The sequence below is a fragment of the Poecilia latipinna genome, unplaced genomic scaffold (assembly GCF_001443285.1).
Source record: "Poecilia latipinna isolate Pla-1442-1.1 unplaced genomic scaffold, P_latipinna-1.0 Scaffold375, whole genome shotgun sequence".
NCBI classification, from domain to species: domain Eukaryota; kingdom Metazoa; phylum Chordata; class Actinopteri; order Cyprinodontiformes; family Poeciliidae; genus Poecilia; species Poecilia latipinna.
Window position 1 is genome coordinate 151,801 of NW_015112991.1, and position 25,025 is coordinate 176,825.

At 38.4% G+C, this 25,025-nt stretch overlaps 2 protein-coding genes across 3 annotated transcripts in view; one reads left to right on the forward strand and one right to left on the reverse strand.

The window, feature by feature from the left end:
* Positions 1–414: 414 nt before the first annotated feature.
* elnb (elastin b) lies at positions 415–23,432 on the reverse strand. Of its 2 annotated transcripts, XM_015036664.1 has the most exons (50): positions 23,352–23,432; positions 21,134–21,271; positions 20,105–20,377; positions 19,993–20,013; positions 19,713–19,913; positions 17,714–17,764; positions 17,429–17,638; positions 16,819–16,890; positions 16,697–16,744; positions 16,548–16,610; positions 16,437–16,478; positions 16,253–16,315; positions 16,097–16,141; positions 15,750–16,010; positions 15,514–15,549; positions 15,034–15,420; positions 14,871–14,903; positions 14,466–14,774; positions 14,353–14,382; positions 13,907–14,122; positions 11,879–11,911; positions 11,553–11,714; positions 11,433–11,465; positions 11,283–11,333; positions 11,127–11,156; positions 10,558–10,593; positions 10,378–10,473; positions 10,227–10,274; positions 10,094–10,147; positions 9,920–10,006; positions 9,772–9,795; positions 8,584–8,610; positions 8,481–8,495; positions 8,373–8,396; positions 8,220–8,279; positions 7,013–7,213; positions 6,828–6,905; positions 6,700–6,732; positions 6,399–6,626; positions 6,250–6,294; positions 5,914–6,180; positions 5,806–5,844; positions 5,039–5,263; positions 4,915–4,941; positions 4,497–4,832; positions 3,214–3,282; positions 3,004–3,054; positions 2,825–2,848; positions 2,551–2,616; positions 415–1,606 (listed from the first exon to the last, which is right to left on the reverse strand). In XM_015036664.1, exons 1-50 carry the CDS (start codon positions 23,425–23,427, stop codon positions 1,563–1,565), a joined length of 5,088 nt encoding a protein of 1,695 aa, XP_014892150.1. In that variant the 5' UTR covers positions 23,428–23,432; the 3' UTR covers positions 415–1,562. The 2 variants fall into 2 exon arrangements, with proteins under 2 accessions (XP_014892150.1, XP_014892151.1); XM_015036665.1 differs by lacking the exon at positions 10,558–10,593 and having other exon boundaries at positions 4,497–4,836; positions 4,916–4,941.
* Positions 23,316–25,025, forward strand: part of mrps17 (mitochondrial ribosomal protein S17) — a 28,474-nt gene continuing 26,764 nt past the window's right edge. Inside the window, exon 1 of the mRNA XM_015036669.1 lies at positions 23,316–23,400. Within this exon, the coding sequence (XP_014892155.1) occupies positions 23,331–23,400 (70 nt within the window). The 5' untranslated portion in view covers positions 23,316–23,330. The remainder of the gene's footprint in view (positions 23,401–25,025) is intronic.

A 25,025-nucleotide genomic window follows, 5' to 3' on the forward strand; every position in this document is an offset into this window, starting at 1 on the left:
TGACTTCCTTCTGCAGCTTCTGATGCTTTTATTGTTTGTTAAAACAGAAATGCTACGTTCTGTTTGTTACTTCTGATTCTTTCCCGCTGACAGATGTGTGTTTGTGTTGTTGCTTACCACTTTATTTGTATTTGCTCTCCCATGATTAACACAATTATCTTTTGATTTCCATAAGTCAGCTTGAAAATGGCGTTGAACTTTCCTGCTATGCCTCAGAATCACAATAGCCGCCATTTTTCGATTCCTTTTTTAGGCCCTTGGTTTTAAAAGAGTAACCACAGATAGAAATGTGAAAACACACATCTGTTTCTTTGTATGTGTCTTCCTCTTCCTGATTGCCACTCAGTTTTTGGACATTAATGTCCAGCATTATGCCTATGACTTCCTGTGGCTAAAATAAAACAAACAAACTCCGTATTAGAACCAGATTTTATTGTTCTTCTCTTTTCTTCAGGAAACAATGTACAAAAGCTCATAATTTTCTTCATAGGCAAAACAAACAAAACAAATGTTAAACACATGTAGAGCTACAGGATAGAAAGACAAGCTCATTTACATTAAGATTTTAAAATTATCTAGATTCTTAGGGACAATGTAGAAAACACATCATCTATTTATGAAGGTGTTAGGCATGTTTCAAAATGCCCACTTGCAAGATGTAGGCAAATAAAAGAGGTGTCCAAATACATTTATTTGCATAATTTAAAAATACTAGTAAGTGTGAGCTCTTTCTTTTCAACAGTGTTACAAGACAAGAATGAAAAGTAGTTAAAAGTTGTTGCCCTTTTTCCTCATATTTCATATTTGGTTAGATTTTCTCAATGTCGCGTACAAAATCTGACAAAGTCACATTGTACTGTAAATACAACATCCTTACTGCACAAATACAAACACATTTACTAGAATTTTACATTAAAAATTCTTTGTTACTTTGTAAGAAGTGTTAAAATCTGCAGGTCCTGAGGTGTGAGTACAGTGACACGAACAAAATCTTTTCAAGGATTATAGGAAGAACATTAAAGTTGTCCTTCCTTCCACAAAAATAAAAATGTCTGTATTTTGTCTACTGAAAGCTTATAAATCAGTTTGGGTTAAAAGCGGCTTTGAAACTAAAATGTGAAACTAAAGATAAATTCAGTGTTAGTGTATTAAGGCAATTTTTTAGCAGTGTGTCAGCATGCAGACAGAGCTGAAGGATCTGCCCAAAAAATCATAATAAACAATATTGCAGTTCATATTTAACACAGCATCTATGAACAAAACATTATATTAAACAGCTTGGTCATAAAATGTGACTCGTTTTGGATTCTCAGCCTAGACAGAAATTGTTTTCTCCAATTTCTGTTCTTTTCTTGTAGAAAACTAATGTAAATACATTGTTAAATTAAACTAGTCTACAACAGAAGGCTGATTTTAAGAAATATTCAGAAAAAATTATAAAAATGTAGCTTTTTGAACGTGTTATGGCCTTAGTTTCTAAGTCAGCTAAGACATTCACAAGCTGTAATCATGCTATAGCACCACTATTGTTTCAATGAGGTCACTTCCTGTCTGTCGGTCTCTCACTTCCTCCTTCGGCCACAGTAGTTACCCTGACAGGCTCCACCTAATAGCAGCAACAAAGACAGTTACTCTCCAGCTGACGTACAAAGACGCCAGGAGTGTTAGACATGTGATAATACTTTTCCTTATTCTGTGACAAATAAACTTTACTTCTTTTCATGTGAGATGTCAAATATTTCTGTTGTAATGAAAGTCACAAAGTTTCTGTTTCTTTAGAAGCTGAATAACTAATTGCAACATGTTTTTCTCAAGAAAGAAAGCAGGATATCCTGTGATGGATTTGTTTATTTGAATAGATATGAAGTTACTGGCCACTTTATTAGGTACATCTGTTCTGTTTGCTTGTTGATGTAAATCAAATGGTAACAATTTAATGCAGCTAGGCATCTGAAGCCGACTTCCTGAAGGAGAAGTTTTTCAGAAACTTCAAATCTACTGTGGTTTTCACAAAATAACCACTCAAAAAGAGGAAACATCCGTTGAAAGGTAGTTGTGTGGATGAAAATGCTGTGTTTATTTCAACAATGACGCTTTTATTTCCAAAATTGTGTTATTTCTCTAAGCCAGTTCTGAAGGCATAAGGGAGGCCCAACCCTTTCTTAAATCAATTAAATAAATAAATCTATTAATTGCACGATGAATTAAAACAAGCTCAATAATTTCCATTTGCATCATTTATCATTTTTCTCTTTTCTTTCTTTCTACAAAAAACTGGATGACAAAAGGTTTTAGTTACCACTAGCTTATTTTGAAGAACAATTTTGTTTTCAGAGACCTCAGTATCCATTGTTTGTTGTTTTGTTAGTTAAATTTGGACATTTAAAATGTCTTCCAGTTCCAGTGTTAAATCTTCATTAGAATTTGAAGTTTATTGATTTTTGAAAATGTGTTCTTGTATTATTTTGCTACCATTATATTACTTGAAATTGGTCTCAGAAACAATAACTTCTGGAACAACAGGTTATGTAATAATTTGATTTTTGTTACCTCTGTAGCCTCCAGTTCCAAGGAAGCCCTGCATGGCTGCGTATTTGGCTGCTTTCTGTGCTTTGGCTGAAAGTGGTGAAAAATAAAAACAGCTTATTTCCACAGAAAAATCCAAGTTTTTTTTTTTTTTTAAATGGCTTTTAAAAGGTAAATAAAATTAGTATGTGTTGTGCTGAACCAAACGTCCAAAGGAAGCTTCTTGTTTTCAGTTAATATAGACTCTGCGAATGCTGAATGGTGTGGCTCAACTAGAGTACAAAGTAAGTTTTCTTACACTTTTGTCCTGTCCCTGCATATCCTAGGGAACAATAGCAGGAAAAGACACAGTTAACAATAGATTCTGTTAACAATAGTTTCATTTTTTAAGTCATTTTTAAGATGACACAAACAGCAACTTCAAGACTGAAGAATGTCTTTGTAAGAAAGCCTGTTGTCCGGTGAAGGTCATTTTACCTGGATAGCTTCCTCCTGCCGCTCCGCCATATCCAGGCACAGCTCCCCCTCCTGGTGCAACATGCACATTACAACTTAAAACTGTTTCTCCTGAACTGTTAAGACAGTTAAGATTTTTTTTGCTTCATCTGAATGTGTTTTTATTACTAATTTTTATATTGTGGTTAATAATAAATGAGTTTTTATTTTTCATAGCTCTGTGGGACGAACCTGGTTGACCGCCTACTCCTCCAACTGTTTGACCTCCTCCAGCGCCTCCTGCACCTCCAGCTGCAGTACCTGAACAAGCAAGTTAAAGTGAATAAGTGACTTAGATTTCTCTGTGTAATACAGCATTTTATAGCAAATAAAATCTGAAGAACACTAAGTTTAAGAGCAATGTCTTTTTGAAAGTTGTATCCTGCCTGGTCCCCCTCCTACAAATCCTCCTGTTCCTGCACCTGGACGGCTTCCAACTCCTGCACAAGGAGGTTGGAGGCAAGTAATCTTGTTTAGATAAATTACAGGCAACTCAGTCGGTATAGTAAAGATTCTGATCATTTACACAAGAAATAAAAAGAAAATAAATAGTTTTAAATTAAAGGTGCAGTCTTTTGCAGGCACATCTTGTCATTTTATAGCACAATCTGATGCTATATGATGTATATATCAGACATGACTTAAAAGAAATTTGATGCCTTGAATTGGGCCTTTGTCTCTTTAAGAAGCTCCTGCTCTTTTCGACAAGCCGCCTTCAGCACATCATCAGAACAATGTTTCTCCACTAGCCCTTTCACAAGGTCCTCAGGAGTGTTGCACTTGCAGCAGCTCATATGTTAAGCTCAGTTCCATCAGGTGTTTGCTAATTGCTGCTGCCGCTAGTCTGAAGGAGCTGAGTCAATGGGAGGAATGCTCCGAGACAGCAGGTGTTTTGGCTTGAATGGCTGCAACAGGAGATTCAAGGATTTCTCAAACATGCATGAAAGAGTTGAAGCAACTCTCCAGGAGTGGTTTGATGAGGGAATAACATTATAAACATGATGTGAGGCTCAAAAACAGGTGATTTTACATAATAGGTTAATAACGTTCTTCATAAAAAAAATTAGGCAAAAGCGACCGATGTATATGAATGACCAGCACACTCAGTGAGGCTTTATTATGTCATGTCTGTAAATGTAGCATGCATCCAGATCCCAACCCAAAGCAGGAAATTGTCTGGAGCAAACTCAGTAATGAAATGTCAACATTTACATGGTTGGTTTGTCTCGTTATTCAATGCTTGTGTGAAAGGTCAGTTGCAGACATTGTTCAGACCGGATTCCCAGAACATTGTCAGGAATTACTGAGACGGTGTTTGTAGTTAGATGTTTCAGGATTTCCCTGTTTTTACCCACTATAATTTGTTTGTCCTTTTTGACGGTCAAACTACACTGGATGTAGGGGGTAAAAGACCAGCACCATGTGCAAACTTTTTTAATGTTCTGTTTTTAATAAGGCATTTTAGATACATCTACCTTGTCCATGTCCAGTTGCACCCAAAGTTGAACCATATCCAGACTTTCTTGATCCAAGTGGTTGGCCACCAGGACCAAAGCTGCCTCCCCCAGTGCCTCCAGGACCAAAGCTGCCTCCCCCAGTGCCTCCAGGACCAAAGCTGCCTCCCCCAGTCCCTCCAGGACCAAAGCTTCCTCCCCCAGTGCCTCCAGGACCAAAGCTGCCTCCCCCAGTCCCTCCAGGACCAAAGCTGCCTCCTCCAGTCCCAAAACCAGTAGATCCAGTACCCCCAGTGCCACCTGGCCCGTATCCTCCAGGTCTAGCTCCAGGTCCACCAAGACCGGCTCCTCCTGAACCTCCGGTCAGGACAAAGAGTGCATTAAAGATATAAATATAGATATAAACAGTTCATTATTCATTAAACTTAAACTGGATTACCTGGTCCATAACCAGTTCCTCCATAACCTGGAAGTACAAAAATGAAAAGATGAAAATCAATCCGTTTTATTATTTTCAAAAAATCAAAGCCATTTTTATGTCTACCTGTGTGAACCCTACGTACCAGATTTAGGTTTCCTTTTTCCTAGTCCTTGACCAGCTGGTCCAAAACCAGTTGCAGGTCCAAAGCCTCCAGTTCCAGCACCAGCAGGTCCAAAGCCTCCAGTTCCAGCACCAGCGGGTCCGAAGCCTCCAGTTCCAGCACCAGCTACACCAGGTGCGACTCCTCCAGTCCCAAAAGAACCAGGTCCATATCTGCCAGGTCCAGTTCCTGCTCCACCAGCTGCACCTGAAAAATGGAAATACACATTCTGTTCTAGCTTTGCAAGAAATAAACTTTAGGTGCTTTTTAATGCAACAGTTGATAACATTTTCTAAAAATTATATATATTTTTACATATTTGTTAAAATGTCACAATGTCCTGACAGTATAACATAATTTTTGAAAATTTGAATTTTGAAAAAAATTATTTTAGTTTCATACCAGAAAACCTGCTAAGCCCATTGGGAGGGGCGCCAACACAGTCCACCAGCAGCCCAATATGTTTTCATGAGCAGGCATCATGATTTGGAAATAATATCTTGTGGGGTCAAAGGGCAGGTGCAGGGACAGTGGAGTTGGTGCCCGTTTAAATTACACAATGATGTCAACATCATTGTTTAATTGATGCGATTAAACAATGATGGGGGGGGGGCAAGTAAAGCCTGGTGGCCCGCCAGGCTTATATGCACTGGAGGAAGCCCTTTTATCAACATGCAAGGGAAAGCTGGCTCATTCATGGGGTTTAGTCACATTTTCCCTTTTGAAACAAATGAATAAAATTAAATTACCTTGTCCGTATCCAGCTCCACCCAGTGATGTTCCGTAGCCTGTCAACAGCGTTTAACGTTTTGAAATGTGTCACAGTATTTAATTGTTAAATGTATTTATTATTCTACCTGTTTTTGACGGTTTTCTTGTTCCCAGTCCTTGACCTCCAGTATAAACTCCAGGAATAGGCCCAACTCCACCAGTACCAACACTACCTGGTCCATAGGTACCTGGTCTAGTTCCAACACCTCCCAGTCCTGTGCCAGCAGAGCCAGGGCCAAGTCCGGCTTGACCAGTACCACTGGGTCCGTAACCACCACCAGGCACCAAGCCACCTGGACCAACTCCTCCTGATCCAGCTCCATATCTGCCAAGGCCAGCTCCGGCTCCATAACCTGAAATTAAATCCTGTTTAGCTCCAGTTTCCTCCCATTATAATCTGCATTTAATCTGTGCTTTCATACTTTTTGGGGGTTTCCCGGATCCGGAACCGGTGCCATATCTAGAACCTGGTTAACACAAATTACAAACAGGTTCCCTGTTAGTCTGATTAAACTAAATCCAACTGTTTTACTTGTTTTTATTTTTTAAATGTTTGTATTAGTGAACCTACCATCAGGTCCGATGCCACCACCATATCCACCCAGCCCAACGCTGACGCTACCAGAACCTGGTGCTACACCTCCAGGGCCCGTTCCAACCCCAGGAGTCCCAACACTGCCAGAACCGCCAATGGGTCTCCCAAATCCACCAGACCCAGTACCATAGCCGCCTGAACCTACACCAAAACCTCCTGTACCAGTACCATAGCCGCCAGAACCAGCACCAGGGTAGCGTGGACCTGAGTTGGAAAGAACGTACATGCTGCACCACAGTTCAAGCGTTTTCCAACGTTGGACTGGAAGTTTACGTACCTCCACCTGGTAAAACTCCACCTGCGCCGTAGCCTGCAGGAGACGATAAGTGAGATGTATAAATTAAATGTCAGTAAATTACAGATGAATGAAAAACATTCTGAAGGTAAAACATGGCTGCTGCTCACTTTTTTCAGGTTTTACGACTTCTGTCGCTACCCCACCAGCTCCGGGTACCACCCCACCGACTCCACCTGGTCCAACACCTATAAAGTAAGAAAAAAACATTTTTCCAGTATTTGTTCAGATTTTTTTTGTCCCTTGTAACTTTAGTCCATTCGTTTGTTGGTCGTATACTTGATAAAATCAGGACCTTGAGGTGGTTTCGCTGTTCCTCCTGCTGGTCCGATTTCTCTTCCAGTGGCTGGACCGTCGCCTCTTCCCACTCCTGTTTGTGTTCCAGAAACGTCTCCGGTTCCCCCGGCACCGGTCGGACTCCCGGGCCTTCTGTCTCTTTCTCCATCAGGACCTCCTTCCCCATCTCCCTCACCTGGTGTGTCACCTCTAGGAACACCTGTAAGACAAAACCAAAAACATTACAAAGTCTATTGGATGACCGAACAGCAGAGATGTTGCTCCTCCATAGTTTCCAGGCTTTTTGTCTGATTACCTGTATTCAGAGTTGAGTAGTAACTAGTTACATTTACTCAATTACATTTACATGACTAACTTTTTTTTTTTTTGAAAAATTTTACTTTTAGTAGTAATTTTTCTTTTTTCTTTTACTTGAGTAATTTTATTATGAAGTATCTCTTACTTGAGTAAAATTTCTGCATTTTCTACCCATTGAATGAAAAACAAATTTCAACCAAAAATTCACCAGACACACACCTGCAGAAAATTTCTGTCATTTTTTGTTACTTATATGAATTATTGCTATTTTTATCCTTAAAATACCAAAATTTCCACTTAACTTTATAATCTGCTTTGTCTGATTATGTAATTTTTTAAATATTAAATGACTGAATTTTAATCTGTTACTCAGTAGTTGAGTAGACTTTTTTATCAAATACTTTTTATTCTTCCTTGATTAAATTTGGGATGGCTACTTTTTACTTGCATAAAAATATGTTGAAGTACTGCTACTCTTACTTGAGTAAACGTTTTGGGTGCTCTACCCGCCTCTGTATTTACTCAGACATAAATAACGTGTGGAATCTGTTTATCTTTAAAACACTGATCATATTAAAATTTAAAAAGATTGGAGTGTAAATTTAAGGCACTTTTACCAGAATTTTATTAATAAAAATGTTAGCTTTTATGAATTACTTTTCACTTTACAATTACAAACTACTTTGTGTTGGTCTGCCACATAAAATTGAATAACATAAATAATGTTTTTGATTGTATTTTGACAAAATGTGAAGATATTCCATTGATATTACTATTACGACTCTGTTCTCTCATTTTATTTTTTCCTTTCTTGTATTTCTTCTTGTTTTAGTGCTGAAAAAGCAAAAAGAATAGTTCAAAGGTAACAATAATGTTTGTTTTGCCTAAACCAGACTCATTTTATTCACCTGGAGGTTTGAGAGGACTGACTTGTTGGAGTCCTCCCCCGGAGAGGTCACCTCCAGGACCTGCATAAATCAGAAAATTAAATCAAAACAAGTTTTCTTCCTGGTTTCGGTCATATGAAGCAATTAGAATACACTGCAGTGATTAACTCTCACCTCCAGGGGGAAGTCTTGTTCCACCTGAATTTTAGAGAATTTAAAACGTGATGCCAAAGTGACAATATTTTATCAACTATCAACTGAATTTCTGATGGTTCAACTTACCAACTGCTGTTCCTCCTGTTTAAAACAAGAAACACTTTTAAAAAATATGCACTTACCAGTAGTGTACACAGTGGATGAAATCAGTTCATGAAGCAACACCTACCATCTGTTTGTGCAGGTGAACCACCAACTGTAAAGGGAAAACAACATGTTTTTATTCAGGATTCAAATTTAAATTCTTCTTCTCGGAACTTTTCAAGGTTTATTTTTTGTGGTGCACACATATTCAAAACCATTAAATTAGGAAAAATAAAATAATTACTGGCTGGATCAGTGTTTGCCTTGGTTTTGCTATAATACTTTTGTTTTTGTTTATTTTTGAAGTTAACAAAAAGTAAAATATACATTATATACATTATATACATCTCTACACTTTGGTGAAAGATGTCACCAAAGTGTGGAGATGTATTCTTTACAATATATAAAATTACAAGACGCAATAATAAATCATCCATTTTGTTTATAAACCACCCTAATTTTTGGCCAAATATAACAAAAATAAAAGAATGTTTCCTTACTATTCATGAAATGCATTTTAATTTAGAAATCCCAATATTTATGTTGTATAAATGCATCAATGAACAGCACTCACTGTTTTATCTACATTTTAAAAACCAGTCAAATAAAAAATGTTCGACATGATCCAATGATTCCTTCATTTTCTTTTAGATTCAAAATTATTACATTTATAAAATGACGCTCACATAACATTTTTCTCTTTTATTTGTTGAAGTTTTAAGAAATAAAATATATAAGTTAGTTGACGTTGGAAGTAGCAGTCAGACTTCAAAGAAAATTGGAAATCAGTAACAGCCAGGAAACATATAATCTTAAAAGACAACTAATATGTTTTAACTATCTTTTGTTAAAACATAAATTTTCTAAATTGAGTCATTAGTGCCTGAGGTAAACTTATCAAACCTTTGATGATATGAGAGTCAAAAAGATAAACAGTTTAATTTGAGGAGCATATACATGAATCCAAAGATTTTCTGATTCTTGTTCTGTTTATCTAAATGTTCCTGGAACAGCTTTATAGCCAAACATTAAACCAACACAAACTAAAAGTTATTTATCTCATTTATAAATTTTACACATAAAATGTAAATCTTTCATTACTCATTCAGTTTGAATGAGTAATGAAATTAAAGTGTCCTGTTAACGTCACATGGGGGCGCTGTTTGAGAAGTCCATGAAAACATTGCTTATGTAAAGTGAAATTATAGACGCCCACAAAGACTGATTACATTATAACCTGACTTCACTTTTACAAATTGTAAAAGAATCTCACCTGGAACTGTATTCCCATTAAATCCTATTTTAGAACAATGATTAAATGGGTATAAATGAATCGTAGCTTTAAGATAATGTCTGGCATTTGCACAATAGTATTTTTAAAACACTTCAGCATATTTGATATGTATTTTGGTTGGAATTACCTGGTGTTGCTCCAATGATGGGGATACTGGTTCCATTTGCACTATCTCCCTCGCCTCCCAGTGGTCTTCCACCTACACCAGTCTGTCCTGTTTTAATATTAATTTACATGAATCAACCTTTTAATCTAGACAGATTAATCTCATTTAATAGAAATAATTTCAAGTTTCACACACCATCTCCTCCAGGAATCCCCGAGCCCTCTAACGTAGTGCTAGCACCACCATCACCTGGACAATTAGTTAAAAAAATAATTTAAAACTTTCTAATTATGAATAAGAGAAACTTCATCTGAGGAGCTATAGATACCTTCTCCTGCTGGTGTTGATGTGCCATTTGGAGATCCAGGTCTTCCTTCTGATCCAATTTATGTGATTTATCAGGTACAGATAATCCAATTATTGATCTAAAATGGCCACAATAATGTTTTTAATGTTAAAAACATTAAGAATAAGCTCACCACCAGGTTGAGGTGTTGGTCTTGCACCACTGACGGTTCCATTTACATCAACACCAGTTCCTGCTCCTGCTCCAGGTACAACAGAGCCTGGCTGGCCTTAAATGCCGAAAAGAAAAGATAGTTATTAACTAATTCCTTTTAAATCCTATTTAATTGATTGATTTTCCTCTGTATGTTTACCAAACTTAGCTGCTTTACTCCCTGCTGTTCCAGTGCCTGGGGACAGAAAAAAACTTTACTTGATTTCACCAGGAAATAGTAAGAAAACATATACAGATAGCCAAGTTAGACCACAAAACTTTTTAATCTGAATTTAAAAACATTTTTTCTTGCACATTATTATTGTTTTTGGTTTGTTTTGATGTTTTGTTTCATTCCTAAACTGTCATCCAAGTCTGGAATGGACAAAAAAGTAACAGTGATTATTGTTGACAGAACTCAGTAAATTCAAAGTAGCTGGTATGATTTTTATTGGCTGCTTATGAGAGTTGTCAAAAACACTTTGACCACTTTGCAATGGCAGAAAACAATTGCCAAAATGAAAAATGTGAAAAGTTTATATCTTTGACGGTATCTACCGTCTGATAATGTCTGAGAAAAGCTGCGTAGAATACGTCTATTCTTGTTCAGTCGTCCTATAGCAGCATATTTGTAAAATAATTTCAACCCATAATCTCTTTGCTCCATAAAGAGAACTAATTGTTTAAACTAATTGTTTACCTTTACGATATTAAACAGACCAAACTAACCTTGACCTCCAGATCCAGGTCCATAGCCACCTATAAGAACATCAAACCAAAGAATAAGAAAAAAAACATTTTCAGATTATGGCAAAAAGTGTTTTTAATTAGCTTAAGAGAACGAAAAGTGTCAGCACACAAACACCAAAAGAAAGGACTCATCACCTCTTCCGGCTCCCCCTCCAAGCACTCCGCCACCACCTGTTCCAACTTGGCCTTTTGCAAAAAATGTATTAGAAAGAAAAATCAGCATTTCCTGTGATTACAAACATTCCAAAAATATGAATTTATTGAAAATGTCATTTTCTTTCATACCGTATTTAGAACGTTTAGATCCAGGCCCATAACCTGTGCATATGAGAGAAACTTTACTTCAACAGGTTTCAAGCTGTAACTAATCTGAGTGTATTCAAGAGATGAAAATGTCCTCTTAACCTGTCCCATATCCAGCTCCCGGGCCTACACCATAACCTCCACCTGGCACATAACCAGTTCCAGCTACCGAGCCACTTCCAGGTCCATATCCTCTGCCAACACCAAGAGATGCTCCAGTTCCTGGACCCCCAAATCCAGGAGATCCTCCTCCACCAGGAAGTCCTGTTAAGAAGAGAGTTTACAGCTAGCTTATAACTAATCAACATATTCATATTTGTCATATAAACAATTAAACATAACATCATAGTTACAGTTAAAGTCAAAAGCTAATCTAACGTACAATTGTTTTCACTTTTTAAATGAGTCAAATAAATATTAAATCCCACCATATTTGAGAGACTTTGCACCACCAGGATATCCTAAAAGCAGAGAATTAAAACATTTACACAGAAGATCTTTTTACATCAACATTATTAATTTATTTAATAATGCTCCCCTTTTTGAACAGTGACTTCCTGTTCAAAAGGGGAGGTGCTAATATGGCGTCGTGGTGGTGAATGTGATCAGTGCTGGTCTGTTTTGACACACATGGTTTCATCTAGCTGTATTCTTGTATGTGGAAGGTATTACATCCTGATATTTTATGGTGAGTGGTCAGATTTTGGCTTGCCCACAGCCACATGCTTTGATATAGCACAGAGCTTCTGATAACTTTTGATCATCAATGCCTGCAGTCAATGCTTGTAGGAGGAGATTGATTATATACAATGTGCTTAAAACGGACAAAATGGTGACTTTGATTCAAAACGATCAACTTTTTGTGGGGTTTGAATTGAACCATGGCTACAAGAGACTATTTTGTTAGTCGTGATAAGTTGCACATGTGTACTATAATATTGTGATTGTTGGTCAAATCATGCGTTGGGCTGATTTGGGGGCTGATTTAAAAAAGAAAACAATTCGGTAACACTTTATCTGAAGGGGGATGAATAAGACTGTCATGACACTTTAATAAACATGACATAACACCTGTCATGAGCATGAATAAGCCTTCATGAATATTTATGACTGTTGTCATAAAGCATAATTTGGTAAATTATGACACTTTTGATACAAAGTTGACATTATTCAAAATGTCTTTATTATGACAACTTGACATTAACCAAGAAATCATTACTGTTTAAACTTTACCTTTAATAATATAAAGTTACATAATTTTTAAAGTGCAATCAGTAATACTTTTATAACAAATTTATATCAGTAATGATTTCTTGGTTAATGTCAAGTTGTCATAAAGACATTTTGAATAATGTCAACTTTGTATTAAAAGTGTCATAATTTACCAAATGACGCTTTATGACAACAGTCATAAATATTCATGAAGGCTTATTCATGTTCATGACAGGTGTTATGTCATGTTTATGACAGTGTCATGTCAGTCTTATTCACCCCCTTTCAAATAAAGTGTTACCAACAATTCTAACGGCACTGTGGAGGAATTAGGCTATGACCATGAAATTTTGTATTGCATTCTTTTTGGAGGGTAGGTTAGGACCAATCATCAGTGTGGTGCAGCTTGGTGAAATATGTGGAATTTAGAACCAAATGTAAGGCAGAAGCTTACAGGCTTTCTTCACTGCACCACCGTTGCCATACCCTCCACCGAAAACTCTTTGTGCTTCATAACAAGTTAGACCAACGTGTTGTCTGTCTTCTGACACAAGATGATTGTGATTAGGTGAATGGGGTCGGAGATGGAAAAAAAATGACACTTCCTGTTCTGGAGGGGCAGGGCTTAGATGACCTCAGCATATGACTACATGGTATCATCAGTCATCCAACATGGAAGACTAATACCAAGTTTGGTTCAATTTGGGCTTTCAATGTGAAAGTTACAGCGTTTGGAAATCAGGCCATTTGTGAAGATGCATGCATAAAAACTCCAGCTTTTGATAACTTTTAATACCCAATGCCGTAAGGCCATATTGACCAAGTTTGAAACTAATGGCTCAAAATCAGTTTGTTAAAGTTCAATATGTATAAAAAAATAAAAAAATGACCCTTTAATGTTTCTTGTTGGGTTTAGGGCATACCTCCAACAACCTTTTGTTTTTTGTTTCAGTGGGTTCTACCTACAAACCAAATTACCAGTTGACCTGTCTCACGTCAAAATATAAAAATTTCAGTTGAGGGACAGTTTTGGGTGAAGATTGGTTAGTTTTGTATATGTTTAGGCCTCCAAGTTAATTTATTTGAAATACAATAGACCTTCACAGCGCTTTCACTGCTCGAGTCTAATAAGGAAGAATTTGACACATGGGTATAAAATGATGACACAAACTGGTAAAAAAAAAAAAAAAGCTAATTCCAAAGTTGTTGCAGACATTTTGACAATATTCTTTTTCTATTTTTACCTCCGGCAGTGCCTGGTCCAAAGCCTCCTGCTAAACCTCCTGTTCCAATGCCAGAACCAGGTGTCCCTCCTGTCCGGACTCCTGATCCAGGCCCACCACCAGTTGCCACCCCACCTCGTCCAGGAAGCCCTCCACCAACTCCAAGTCCAGACCCTGGCCCAGTTCCAACCCCAAGTCCTCCTGCCCCCAGGGCACCTCCCACGCTTCCAGGGACTCCTGAAAAGAGAATTTCTTTCTTAAAGGGAAAATAGACAAACTATTTTGATCAAAAAACTCATGTCATTGAAGATAGATATTACTCAACAAAGATTTGACAACATGAAGTAATGTCATATCAATTACTGCCTGCAGGATTAATTGATCAGACTGTCTGTTGGTAGAAACAATAAAATCACAAGTGTACTACAATGTTCATCAGATATTGGATATTTTGAAGGTTGCCTCACCATATTTATTTGCTTTTGCTCCTGCAGATCCTGCAGATAAATCACAAGTACTTTAAGAACTATAATAACCAAGTTAAACATATTAGAGTATATGTTTGTGTTTTTTATTTTACCTCCGGGTCCATAGCCTATACCAGCTCCACCAGGAACAACGCCACCAGGTCTATAGCCTGTACCAGCACCACCAGGGACGCTACCAGGTCCATAGCCTGTACCAGCTCCACCAGGAACCACGCCACCAGGTCCATAGCCTATACCAGCTCCACCAGGAACCACGCCTCCTGGCCCGTATCCTGTACCAGCACCACCAGGGACAATGCCACCAGGTCCAACTCCTCCTGGCCCGTATCCTGTACCAGCGCCACCAGGTCCAATTCCAGCTGGTCCTAATCCTGTTCCTCCAAGTGCTCCGCTCAGCATGCCTACAATGTGCAGAATCATAATGTTGTCTTAGTTTTAGGAAACAGTTGCAGAAATATTTTATACATCCATATTTTACAGTTTTGGAATATTCTTACCATATTTACGAGCTTTGGCACTGGCATCATATCCTGAAATAAACATATAGTATTAGACGGGTTTCAATGAATGGGAATTAAAGTGATCATGTTCTCTTAATGGGTAGTTATAAAGGGAGATTATGGCTACAATTACACTCTATAACTGTATCTGCTGATTTACCCCCAGTTCCTGTTGCAGTGCCAGTTCCTCCAGGTCCATATCCAGTCCCAGCACCACCTGGTACAACTCCTCCAGGTCCATATCCAGTCCCAGCACCACCTGGTACAACTCCTCCTGGTCCATAGCCAGTCCCAGCACCACCAGGTACAACTCCTCCTGGTCCATAGCCAGTTCCAGCACCACCAGGTACTACTCCTCCTGGTCCATAGCCAGTCCCAGCACCACCAGGTACTACTCCTCCTGGTCCATAAACAGTCCCAGCACCTCCTGGGCCAATACCAAGCCCTGATCCAGGCCCTAGTCCTGTACCTTGGCCAAGTCCTCCTCCTAGCTGTCCTCCTAGACCGCCCCCTGTTGTGCTGGGACCAACTCCAGTTCCACCAGGACCTACATCACCAGCAAAGAGTAAAGACAATTTATTGCTGTAAAATAGTCAAATCTACATATTTTAGATGTAAGTTGCATGAAGGCATGCCTCACCATATTTGCGTGCTTTTGCTGAGCCGGGACCATAACCTGTGTAAAATGTAATATCAGTTTATGCACTGAAACGTGTACTTGAAATTGAAGTGTGCTATTAAATAAAATATTAGAGGAATTATTGATTAGAACATTAACAGAAGAAAAATGTCTTTGTTAGTTGTGTTTTGCAACTTGGTTTCCCTCAAAGAGCAGAAAATAAACCATGTGTGCTGCTGCACCTGGTCCGATTCCTCCTGGTCCGACTCCGCCTAGTCCGACTCCGCCTGGTCCGACTCCTCCTGGTCCGACTCCGCCTGGTCCGACGCCGCCTGGTCCGACTCCGCCTGGTCCGACGCCGCCTGGTCCGACTCCGCCTGGTCCGACTCCGCCTGGTCCGATTCCTGTTCCAGTTCCACTTCCTGCTCCAGGGACTACACCTATGCCACCTCTAGGAAGTCCTCCAGTGCCTAAGGCTCCTCCCTGACCAAGATGGCCTCCTCCAGCTCCAGCACCACCTCAAGAAAAATAACGTTTACCAAAACATCAATGATGCATCCAGTCAGCTTGCCACAGTAAGTTACAGATTACAGATTTGAGTTACCATATTTGGCTGCAGCTTTGGCTGGTTTCTTTGATTTTCCTGTCCCTAAATCGAAACACAAAGGTTTGAATATCGATTTAGTTTATTCAGTATGTCCTTTGCATGTATTATTGTTTTCATAGAAATGTTTTTCTGCATTTAGAAGTCCTGATGTACCTGATTTTGGTGATATTAGAGGGTAACCATGAAAAACTCCAGATAAAGTTTGTCCTCGACCATCTAAGACGAGAAAGACAAAATACAGAATTACATAAATGGGAACCTAGTATTTAAATTCTGAAATCAAATTAGTAACATTTGTATTTAATAACTTGTAGATTTAAGACCTTGAGACACTTACTGCTTCCTTGTCCTACCCCGCCTTGACCAAGTACTCCAGTCCCTGCAAAAAGATAAGTGTTGTGCCAAAACAAGTTCTCATATCGTTCATAACCAAAGCACAGTTACATACCAGTTTGAGGCCCAATTCCAGATCCAGTAACTACTCCAGGGAGAACCCCTCGGCCTCCAAAACCTTATCAGAGGACATTGAAAGACTAATATTTTTTTTCCTCCCTACAATACACGATACTCCATGTTACATATAGCTCTACAACACACCTTGACCTGGTACAAATCCACCCTGATAAAGTCCAGGTACGCCGATGCCTGTGTAATTCATAATTATATTAAGAATATCTCAAGGAAAAATTGTTTTTGTAACAGATTGATTAAGCTCATACCTGGAACTTGCTTGGATGCTTTACCACCACTTTTTCCTCCAGCTCCTGCACTAGTCTGAGGTAATATCGGAGCTGCAGAGAAAATTTACAGTTAATAAAAAAACACATTATGCATTTAGAAATAAAAAATGTCGCACGATATGACAAATAACAGACATTTTGTTTTTAAACCTTAAAGTTTTGCTGAATTTTATTAAAATTAAAATGCTGTTTTTCAAGGCCTGTTGACCTTTGCTGCATGTTTTTCCTCCTCTCATAACTCATTTTCCTGGCGAGCTACTTTCAAAAAGCCAAAAAAAATAAATAAATAAATCATTTAAAAGAATATAAACTAGTCACACGTGAAGGAACAAGAGCAAATGGGGATGAATACAGATGCACAGCACAGTTTTCAAGTTTGTGTTTCAAACAAATTTTAAAACAATATGCTCCTTCTACTTTACAAATGTGTGCCGATCTTAGTTTGACGAATAAAATTCCAATAAAAAAACAAAGATTTGTGGTTGTAACATGACAAAATCTGTACAAGTAGAAGGAGAATGAACCTTTTAGCAAGGCACAATAGACAAACATTTGCAAATTGTTGGCTATATTATAATTTATTCATCACCTCCGCCTGGAAGAGTTCCACCAGGTCCAACTCCTGCACCCCCAGGCCCAAATCCTGTACCCCCAGGTCCAACTCCTGCACCACTAGGCCCAAATCCTGCACCCCCAGGTCCAACTCCTGCACCACTAGGCCCAAATCCTGTACCCCCAGGTCTAAATCCAGTTCCTCCAGGCCCATAACCTGTTCCTCCAAGAGATGTTCCAGCACCACCTATGGTAACAAAAACACATCAACCACATTTAGCTAAGAACCGAAGTGGAAAACAGGTTTTGAAAATGTACTCACCTGTTTTGGGGAGTTTGGGACCATAACCACCGCCATATCCTCCATAAACACCTAAAGACATTTAGGTAAATATTAACGATTATATGTAAATCAGTTTGAGTTACGTTATTATGACTTAATTCCCAGAGGTCAGTGTTAATGCTTCTTTCAACTGGTTGAGCTAATAATGTAAACTAGTTTATAATACTGGGACATATACCTTAATTTTAATCTACTTCTGTAAAATTGGCTTTGTTGCTATAGTTTTAAATATTGAAACATATTATGATTTTCTAATTTTGTTTCATTTTTATCTTTATATAAGTCTGGTTTGTTAGATTTATTTACCTTTTGTTGAGTTTTGTACTTTTTAAACTTCGGTCATCAAACTGTTACTAAAGCTGTTCTTCCAATATTTGATTATGTAAATCATAATGTTTGGGAATTAATAGCCTCTAATAGAGGCCTAATAGTAGTTAAGTTCATTACCTTAGAAATGAAATTTTCTTAAACCTGCCTTAAAAATATTCATAGTCAACTTGCAAACAAGGACAAGTTTCAATTATAAGTTAAACATGGGAAAAGACATCAACTTACATTCTGTGTAATAAAAACACAACAAATGGAGTTTAACAGATAAAATAAGTACATTTAACTAAAGGTTTGTCTATAAATGTTTTCTATCCTCTTATTGACCCATATTCTGCCCACCAAGACAATGGGTGGATTTCAAAAGGTTTGCCAAAACTGGGGCTTATCCTATGAGAGCTGCTTTCATCATATCACCAACATTTTTCATCCTGCACAGTCAAGGCGCATGTATGAGGGATGAAAAACAAGGAGGCCTCAAATTCCAAAGCAAATCCGTCTGGCTGACGTAATGACTGCCATTGTTTATTGAGGGACTCCCATGCCTAACACATTATATCCTTTATCACTATGTGTGCGGGTGGTCCCTGAACAATAGCCTATAATGTTGATGTCAGAGGAAATGAAATAATGGTCTATGTACACAGTATTTATCTTCTAGTTTAGTGTTGATATAAAAACAATATTTACATTAATCTGCTATTAGCATGGTACAAGAGTTTAGACTTCAGGTTATGTTTGTTCGAGTAACTTTCACTGTATTAAATAAGCAGCCTGCAAACTAAGTGTTTAGATTCTGCACATGTTGCAGGAACTTTTGCTTAATATTTAGTGCCTTGACAAATATTGAATATACTTTTAACAGTTTTTTATGTTATAACCACAGACTTCAATGTTTGTTAGTAGAAATTTTTGTGAAGTTGGAAGGAAAATGATGCACACAGTATGCCTCAGTGAATGTTTTGCCCATTTCTCATTGGAAAACGACTAAAGATCAGTGAGATTAGACTGAGGGCATCTCTGAGAACTGCAACAGATTCTCATTTGCATTTAGCTCTAGGTAAGCCAACCCTTAACCCTAACCTGTCTTTTTTTGTCATTTGGTTTTCATCATCCTGTTTGTTCACCGGTTTTCTCCCACAAACATGAGACCTTCACAGAACATTTGTATATACTGAGATTAAATTACATTTTTTTACTCTGTAAACTAATTAGCTTAGAAGACAATTGCTTATGCTGAATCTAACTTGATTAAAGGTAGCAGAATAGATATGAATATGACCAGCAAACCTTTCATATTTTTGTTGGTATCATCAACCATTTATCATTTAACTTCTGTTTCTCAGTTACCTGCTGCTTTGTGTTGATGTATCAAACAAGAATCCACATAAAACCTTGAAGTTTCTGGTTGTAATTCGAAAAGACGCGATGACTAATGGCTTAAGTAACTTCCATGACTGATTTTTCTATAAGTCGGTTATTGTAATCAGGCAATTATTCTGATTTTAAAAATTTAAGTACTATTTGGTGAGTTTTATTATCATTCACTAAATGCTCAGAATGCTTAAAGTAAAAACCTAAAAAATCAATTCAAAAATAATTTTAAGAAAACTTTTTTTACCTGGACCGACTCCACCAGGTCCGACTCCACCTGGACCAACTCCACCAGGTCCAACTCCACCTGGACCAACTCCACCAGGTCCGACTCCACCAGGACCGACTCCACCTGGACCGACTCCACCAGGTCCAACTCCACCAGGACGAGTTCCAAAGCCTCCAGGACCGACACCACCTGGTCCCAGTCCTCCTCCTACACCTCCAGCTCCCTGTCCAAATCCACCATAACCAGCGCCTGCAAAGAAATGGAAAGCTTTATTTTTGCCTTAATGCAGTTGCAGCAACAGTTTGCGATCCATTTCTACAGATCCTACCTGTTTTGGGAGGTTTTCCACCTGGAAGAAGAAACCAAACATGACAGTTCACTGCTGGTGAGTTTACAGACAAACATGGAATCAACAGCAAACTGGAACAAGCATTTCTCACCAGCTACTCTCAGTCCACTACCGGCTGGACCAAATGTACCAGGCCTGAAACTCCCAGGTCCAACTCCACCAGGTCCAACTCCACCTGGTCCAATTCCACCAGGTCCAACTCCACCTGGTCTGACTCCACCTGGTCCGACTCCGCCTGGTCCGACTCCGCCTGGTCCGACTCCACCAGGTCCAACTCCGCCTGGTCCAACTCCACCTGGTCTAACACCTCCTGGTGCTATGCCTCCAGGTCCTAATGCCCCGGGTCCTTGTCCACCATATCCTCCTAAGGTACAAGTGAATTTAAATTGGTTTATTATTCACAAAAGTTTCTTAATGCAGCCATTTCCATCAGGCATGTAGCTCAATATTCTTTACAAAAGGAATTATAATGACATAATTTACTTGTGAACATTTAAGACCTTTCCTGTGTGTTTTCCAGTTTGTTCAAGGCAGTGTTCTCCTAGCTTCCCAAAAGTTCAGTTAATTGCAACTTATCTCAATAATAAGATAGCTGTTGTTGCACAAACAAACTTTGCACCATTGGCCCTTCTGACACACACCAGGGTGAAGCGTCCTGCTTTAACGGGGGGTGGACAGACCGGGAATCGAACCGGTGATCCACCAATTACAGGGCGAATTCCTACAGTCACCCCTAATCATAATATCGGGATATCTTGAAACTGATGCTTTTACGCAAGGTTATCATACCAACTCATGCCTAGACACAACATACTTATAGGCGTCACTCGGCAATGATCAAAAGTATAACTAATGTCAGCTCAGATAGATCTACACAACATAGATGGATGTTATAGCTCAGAGGTGAAAAAAGCTTAACAAATTTCAGTCTATTTTTTCTTTTTGGTTGAAATCGACATGGAATTGATTATCTTTGAAACAAAAACACATGGTCCCCCAGCAAGTGTCTGATTTTATGAGCACAAGTGTTGGAAATAAAAACTAAATTCATCTAAAGTCAATCAAACAGGAAATGTGATCACAGTCAATAAAACCAAGAAGAAAATGAGCTGTCATCTACCTCCACCGAGACCAGCACCAAGACCCGCTCCACCTCCACCAAAGCCTGTTCCAGTTCCTGCTCCAGTTCCAGCACCGCTTGGCCCAAATCCAGCTCCTGGACCGGCTCCGGCTCCTCCAGAGGATGGTACATATACACCTGGTTACAAACATCAGTGTGAAAAAAGAAAAAAACGTTGTCTTAGCTATAAACATGCAGCCTCAAATTTTGAATTTAGGATACATGCAAAAGAAAACTTTATTTTTATCTTACTTTGAGTTTGTGTGAGTGTTTTTGTAAGTGTTGATTTATCTGCAGCTGATAACAAACACTGCCTAACCGAAAAGGCATGCCTCTCCGCTCATAATTCTCACACTTTTCTGCACCTATGTTCTGTATTTCACCAATCTCTGCTGCCAAAAATAGAAACACATGCAGGGAACAGCTATAAAAGGAAAAGCTTAAGAACCCACAGTCCAGATGTAGAACACAGTCTGCAGGGATTCCTGAAGAATGTGAGTTACTGATGTCACAGTAATGCCATGTACACTAACAACACAGTAAATAACTCAGCTGCTCAGTCACTCAGCTCTGTCTGCAGGCTCCTTTGAGATCTGTTGTTGCTTTAGAAAACAAATTGTACAAGCAAAAATGAAGACTTGGATCTACTAAAAATATGTTTTATTGGAAGGATGTGTCTCTACATTGACTGCAAGTATTAATTTTGGTTTTATTAACTTGTAACTATAAACTCAGCATAGTTACTTTAATGTAAAGTGGTTTAGTATTTTATGTTTGAGTTTAGATTTATTTACAGAAACATCACAATGTTGGTTTATTGTATTGTTGTTGTGTTGATTTGTAACCATTTGAAGATGAAACAACTGAATGGATCCAGCTGTAGTTAAAATGCCTTGCAAAAATATTTACAGCGTTGGAACTTTTTCACATTTTTCTCATATTCTAACAACAGACATTAGAGTTTTATGTTCATGGTTCATCCAACAGATGGAAAGGATGGGGTTTAATCTCAATATGAATACAGTTCTTACTGATCCAGAAACACCAAACAGGTAAAGTTGGAAACAATGTTTCTAGATCTGTTCATCAATAAAGTGAATGAGAGAGATCCGTTACAAAGACACGGTCATCAGTCAGACCACACAAACAACAAAATCATAAAGTTAGCCAAGAGGCTGCTCATTGGTGAGCTGTCAAACTCTCCACAAATCTGGCCTTTAAGGAGGAGTGGCAAGGAGAAAAGATAATGTTGAAAGAAAACAGGAAGAAGTCTCACTTGCACTGCACACCACCATGAACGCAACACCTTAGCTGTGCGGCTTGGCGATAGACATTGCTGTACAGTATTGGCAGCATCATGAGACTTCCCAGTTGGGATTGCAGCATCTTCGTGTAAATGCATTTATTTAGCAAAGACATGGAAACTGATCAGAGCAGGTAGGAAGTTAAATGAAGATAAACAGAACAGAAATTACTTTTATCCTCCCACAAAACTCAAATATATAATTTTTAATTAGGCGTATCAGAGTAAATATTAAACTTTTTTTTAAATCCTTGTATCATTTTCTTTATGCTTTACAACTTTGTTACTTTGTGTTGATTTGCTTATTCTCTCTATATATACATTTAGAAATATAAATTACATTAATGCCCAGTATGTACTTTAAAATAACAGTTACTCTCTTAATTAATGCATGATGTGTGAAGCATTTAACCTACAACTACGATTTGTCACCATATTAAATGTTTATTAGGAAGATTCTTCAACATCCTGGACTTTAGATGGAAAAGACACTTTGTCCTTTTAAGATTACAGAAAAGTCCTCAATGTTTTTAACCACTAGCCAGTTATTTTTAAAATATTCCCATGAAAGTCAAATATTTATGTTTAATTTTATTTAAAAAAGATGCTCAGGTTACCTGAGTTTTACAGCCAGATTTCAGGTGAATTGCACCTGTATCTTTACCCTAAAAGGTATTTAAAAACTTGTAGATATTTGGACATTTTTTGTAGGTTCTTGAATCTATGAAAAAAATATAAATACCTAAAATACATCACACATCTTAATTAACTAAATCTGAACTATGAAGGCCTAGAAGATCTCCAGTAGAAAATCTAATATTAACTTCACCTATGCATATTTTTCTGATGATGCATTTTATGTGACACCTGACCTGCAGGTGCTGCTCTGCATACATGCTCCGAAGGGGGACCCACCTCCTTGCTGCGACGGTTTCCACAGAGCCAGGAGAAGCACTCCATGCAGGTATGTGGCGACCGTCCCTCTCGCCATCTCGCTCCAAAATGTCACTCACCTCCCACACCGTCCAGGTTTTATTCCCAGCAAGCCTATCACGGCTCTCCAGGGCCTTTAGGAAGGAGGAGGGGGGAAAAGCAAAATGATGTTAATCAGGACACTGTCGATTGGCTAAGAAGGCGCAAGGAGAGAGATAGACGGAGAGAGGAGGAGAGAGAGAATAGAAATACTGCTTCACCTTGTTAAACCAATGGGCTGCACTTTATGATCCTGTGGTGCCAGAAAGAGGGAAAACGGAGGATAACAGAGAGAAAAAACAAGAGAACGAGTGAAGAGAGTTCATGAATTAAAAAAAAGAGGCTGTTTGTTTTTTCTCACATCCCTAACAAAACATGTAGCTTGTCGTGTTAAAGATTGCTGCTCATCACTGTGGTGAGTCAAGAATAACAAAAAACATAAGTCCTGCTACTTCGCTACCCAATAAAAACGGAAGGGCATTTTTCTAGCTTACATGTTGTGATATTTGTGTTTTGCTGAAGGTTTAAAAGCAAAACGGAAAGTGTTCAAACATCAATACTGTTTGCTAGAATGTGAACACCACCTGTAGCTTTAAAGGTACAATAATTAAACCATTCAAAAGGAAACAAAAGAATTAATCAAAACATTACAAAAATAATCCATTGATTGTTTTTAATTTGTCTGATATCGTGTCAAGGTGGTTACAGATATTCCTCTCCTTCCTCCGTGACACTTTTCAGCTCATTCCAGGGTTTGAAGGTGTTGCATATCAGGATTTCCTGCACCAGTGGGGTGACTGTTGCCAAATCTCTCTCACAGCAGAGCAGTAGAGGGCAGTGGTTGAATTTTAGATCTTTGCAGAGATGGATAATGCACCCTAAACCAGATAGCACATACTATCTGGTCCAGGTACTTTATACTCCTGCAGCAGACCCCTAGAAACCCTAAAAAGACATGTCTGTAATCCTTCTGTAGCCTCACATGCAGACAACCAAACTCATAGCACTTGCTTGAGGATAAAGTCTCCACTATTGTTCCATGACCAAAACAAAAGCCACATTACCCTTCCTAGATCTCAGATTCTACATTTTGATGTGGCTTCCTTTACAAAACCTTAAAGTAAGCTTTCCAGAGCGGCTCAGGTCTTTGATTCTTCGACAGTGTCCTTTCTTAAGCCCGGTCTGCCGCTCCACAAGTGTCTATAGGACAGTGAATGTTAACCGTAACAATGTCACCTTGTCCAGGAGCTTCTGAGTGTTGAGAAAATCTCAAACTCTTGTTGATCAAATTAAGAAGTTTCTGTAATTGTTTCTCACAAACCATACACAGGCAAATACTGTCCCTGATTTTGAGTCGCTGAATGTTTTTCCAAGTCTTTCTTGAAGCCAACAAATTCTTCAAACTCCTTCCAAGTTTTATGTTCTGGATCCTTCTACCTGTCTACTGCTTCATTAATCCCCAAACACGACCAAATCCTAAAGCCCTCCTTCTTCAGCAAACGGGACCTCTGATTTCCACCTTGACTAACACCAATAACCTTCAGGCAAAAACAAAGCAAGTAAAATATTGCTGAACTGAGTTAGATCAGCTACTCTGCAAAAACATAAAGTTTTACC

Excerpts from the sequence above, each read along its gene's own strand:
- elnb (XM_015036664.1), bottom strand. The coding sequence starts at position 23,427 with ATGGCGAGAGGGACGGTCGCCACATACCTGCATGGAGTGCTTCTCCTG. Across the intron at positions 21,272-23,351 it reads GAAACCGTCGCAGCAAGGAG|GTGTATATGTACCATCCTCT; the intron begins GTGGGTCCCCCT and ends GTTTGTAACCAG. Across the intron at positions 14,775-14,870 it reads TGCCAAAGCTCGTAAATATG|GCATGCTGAGCGGAGCACTT; the intron begins GTAAGAATATTC and ends TGCACATTGTAG.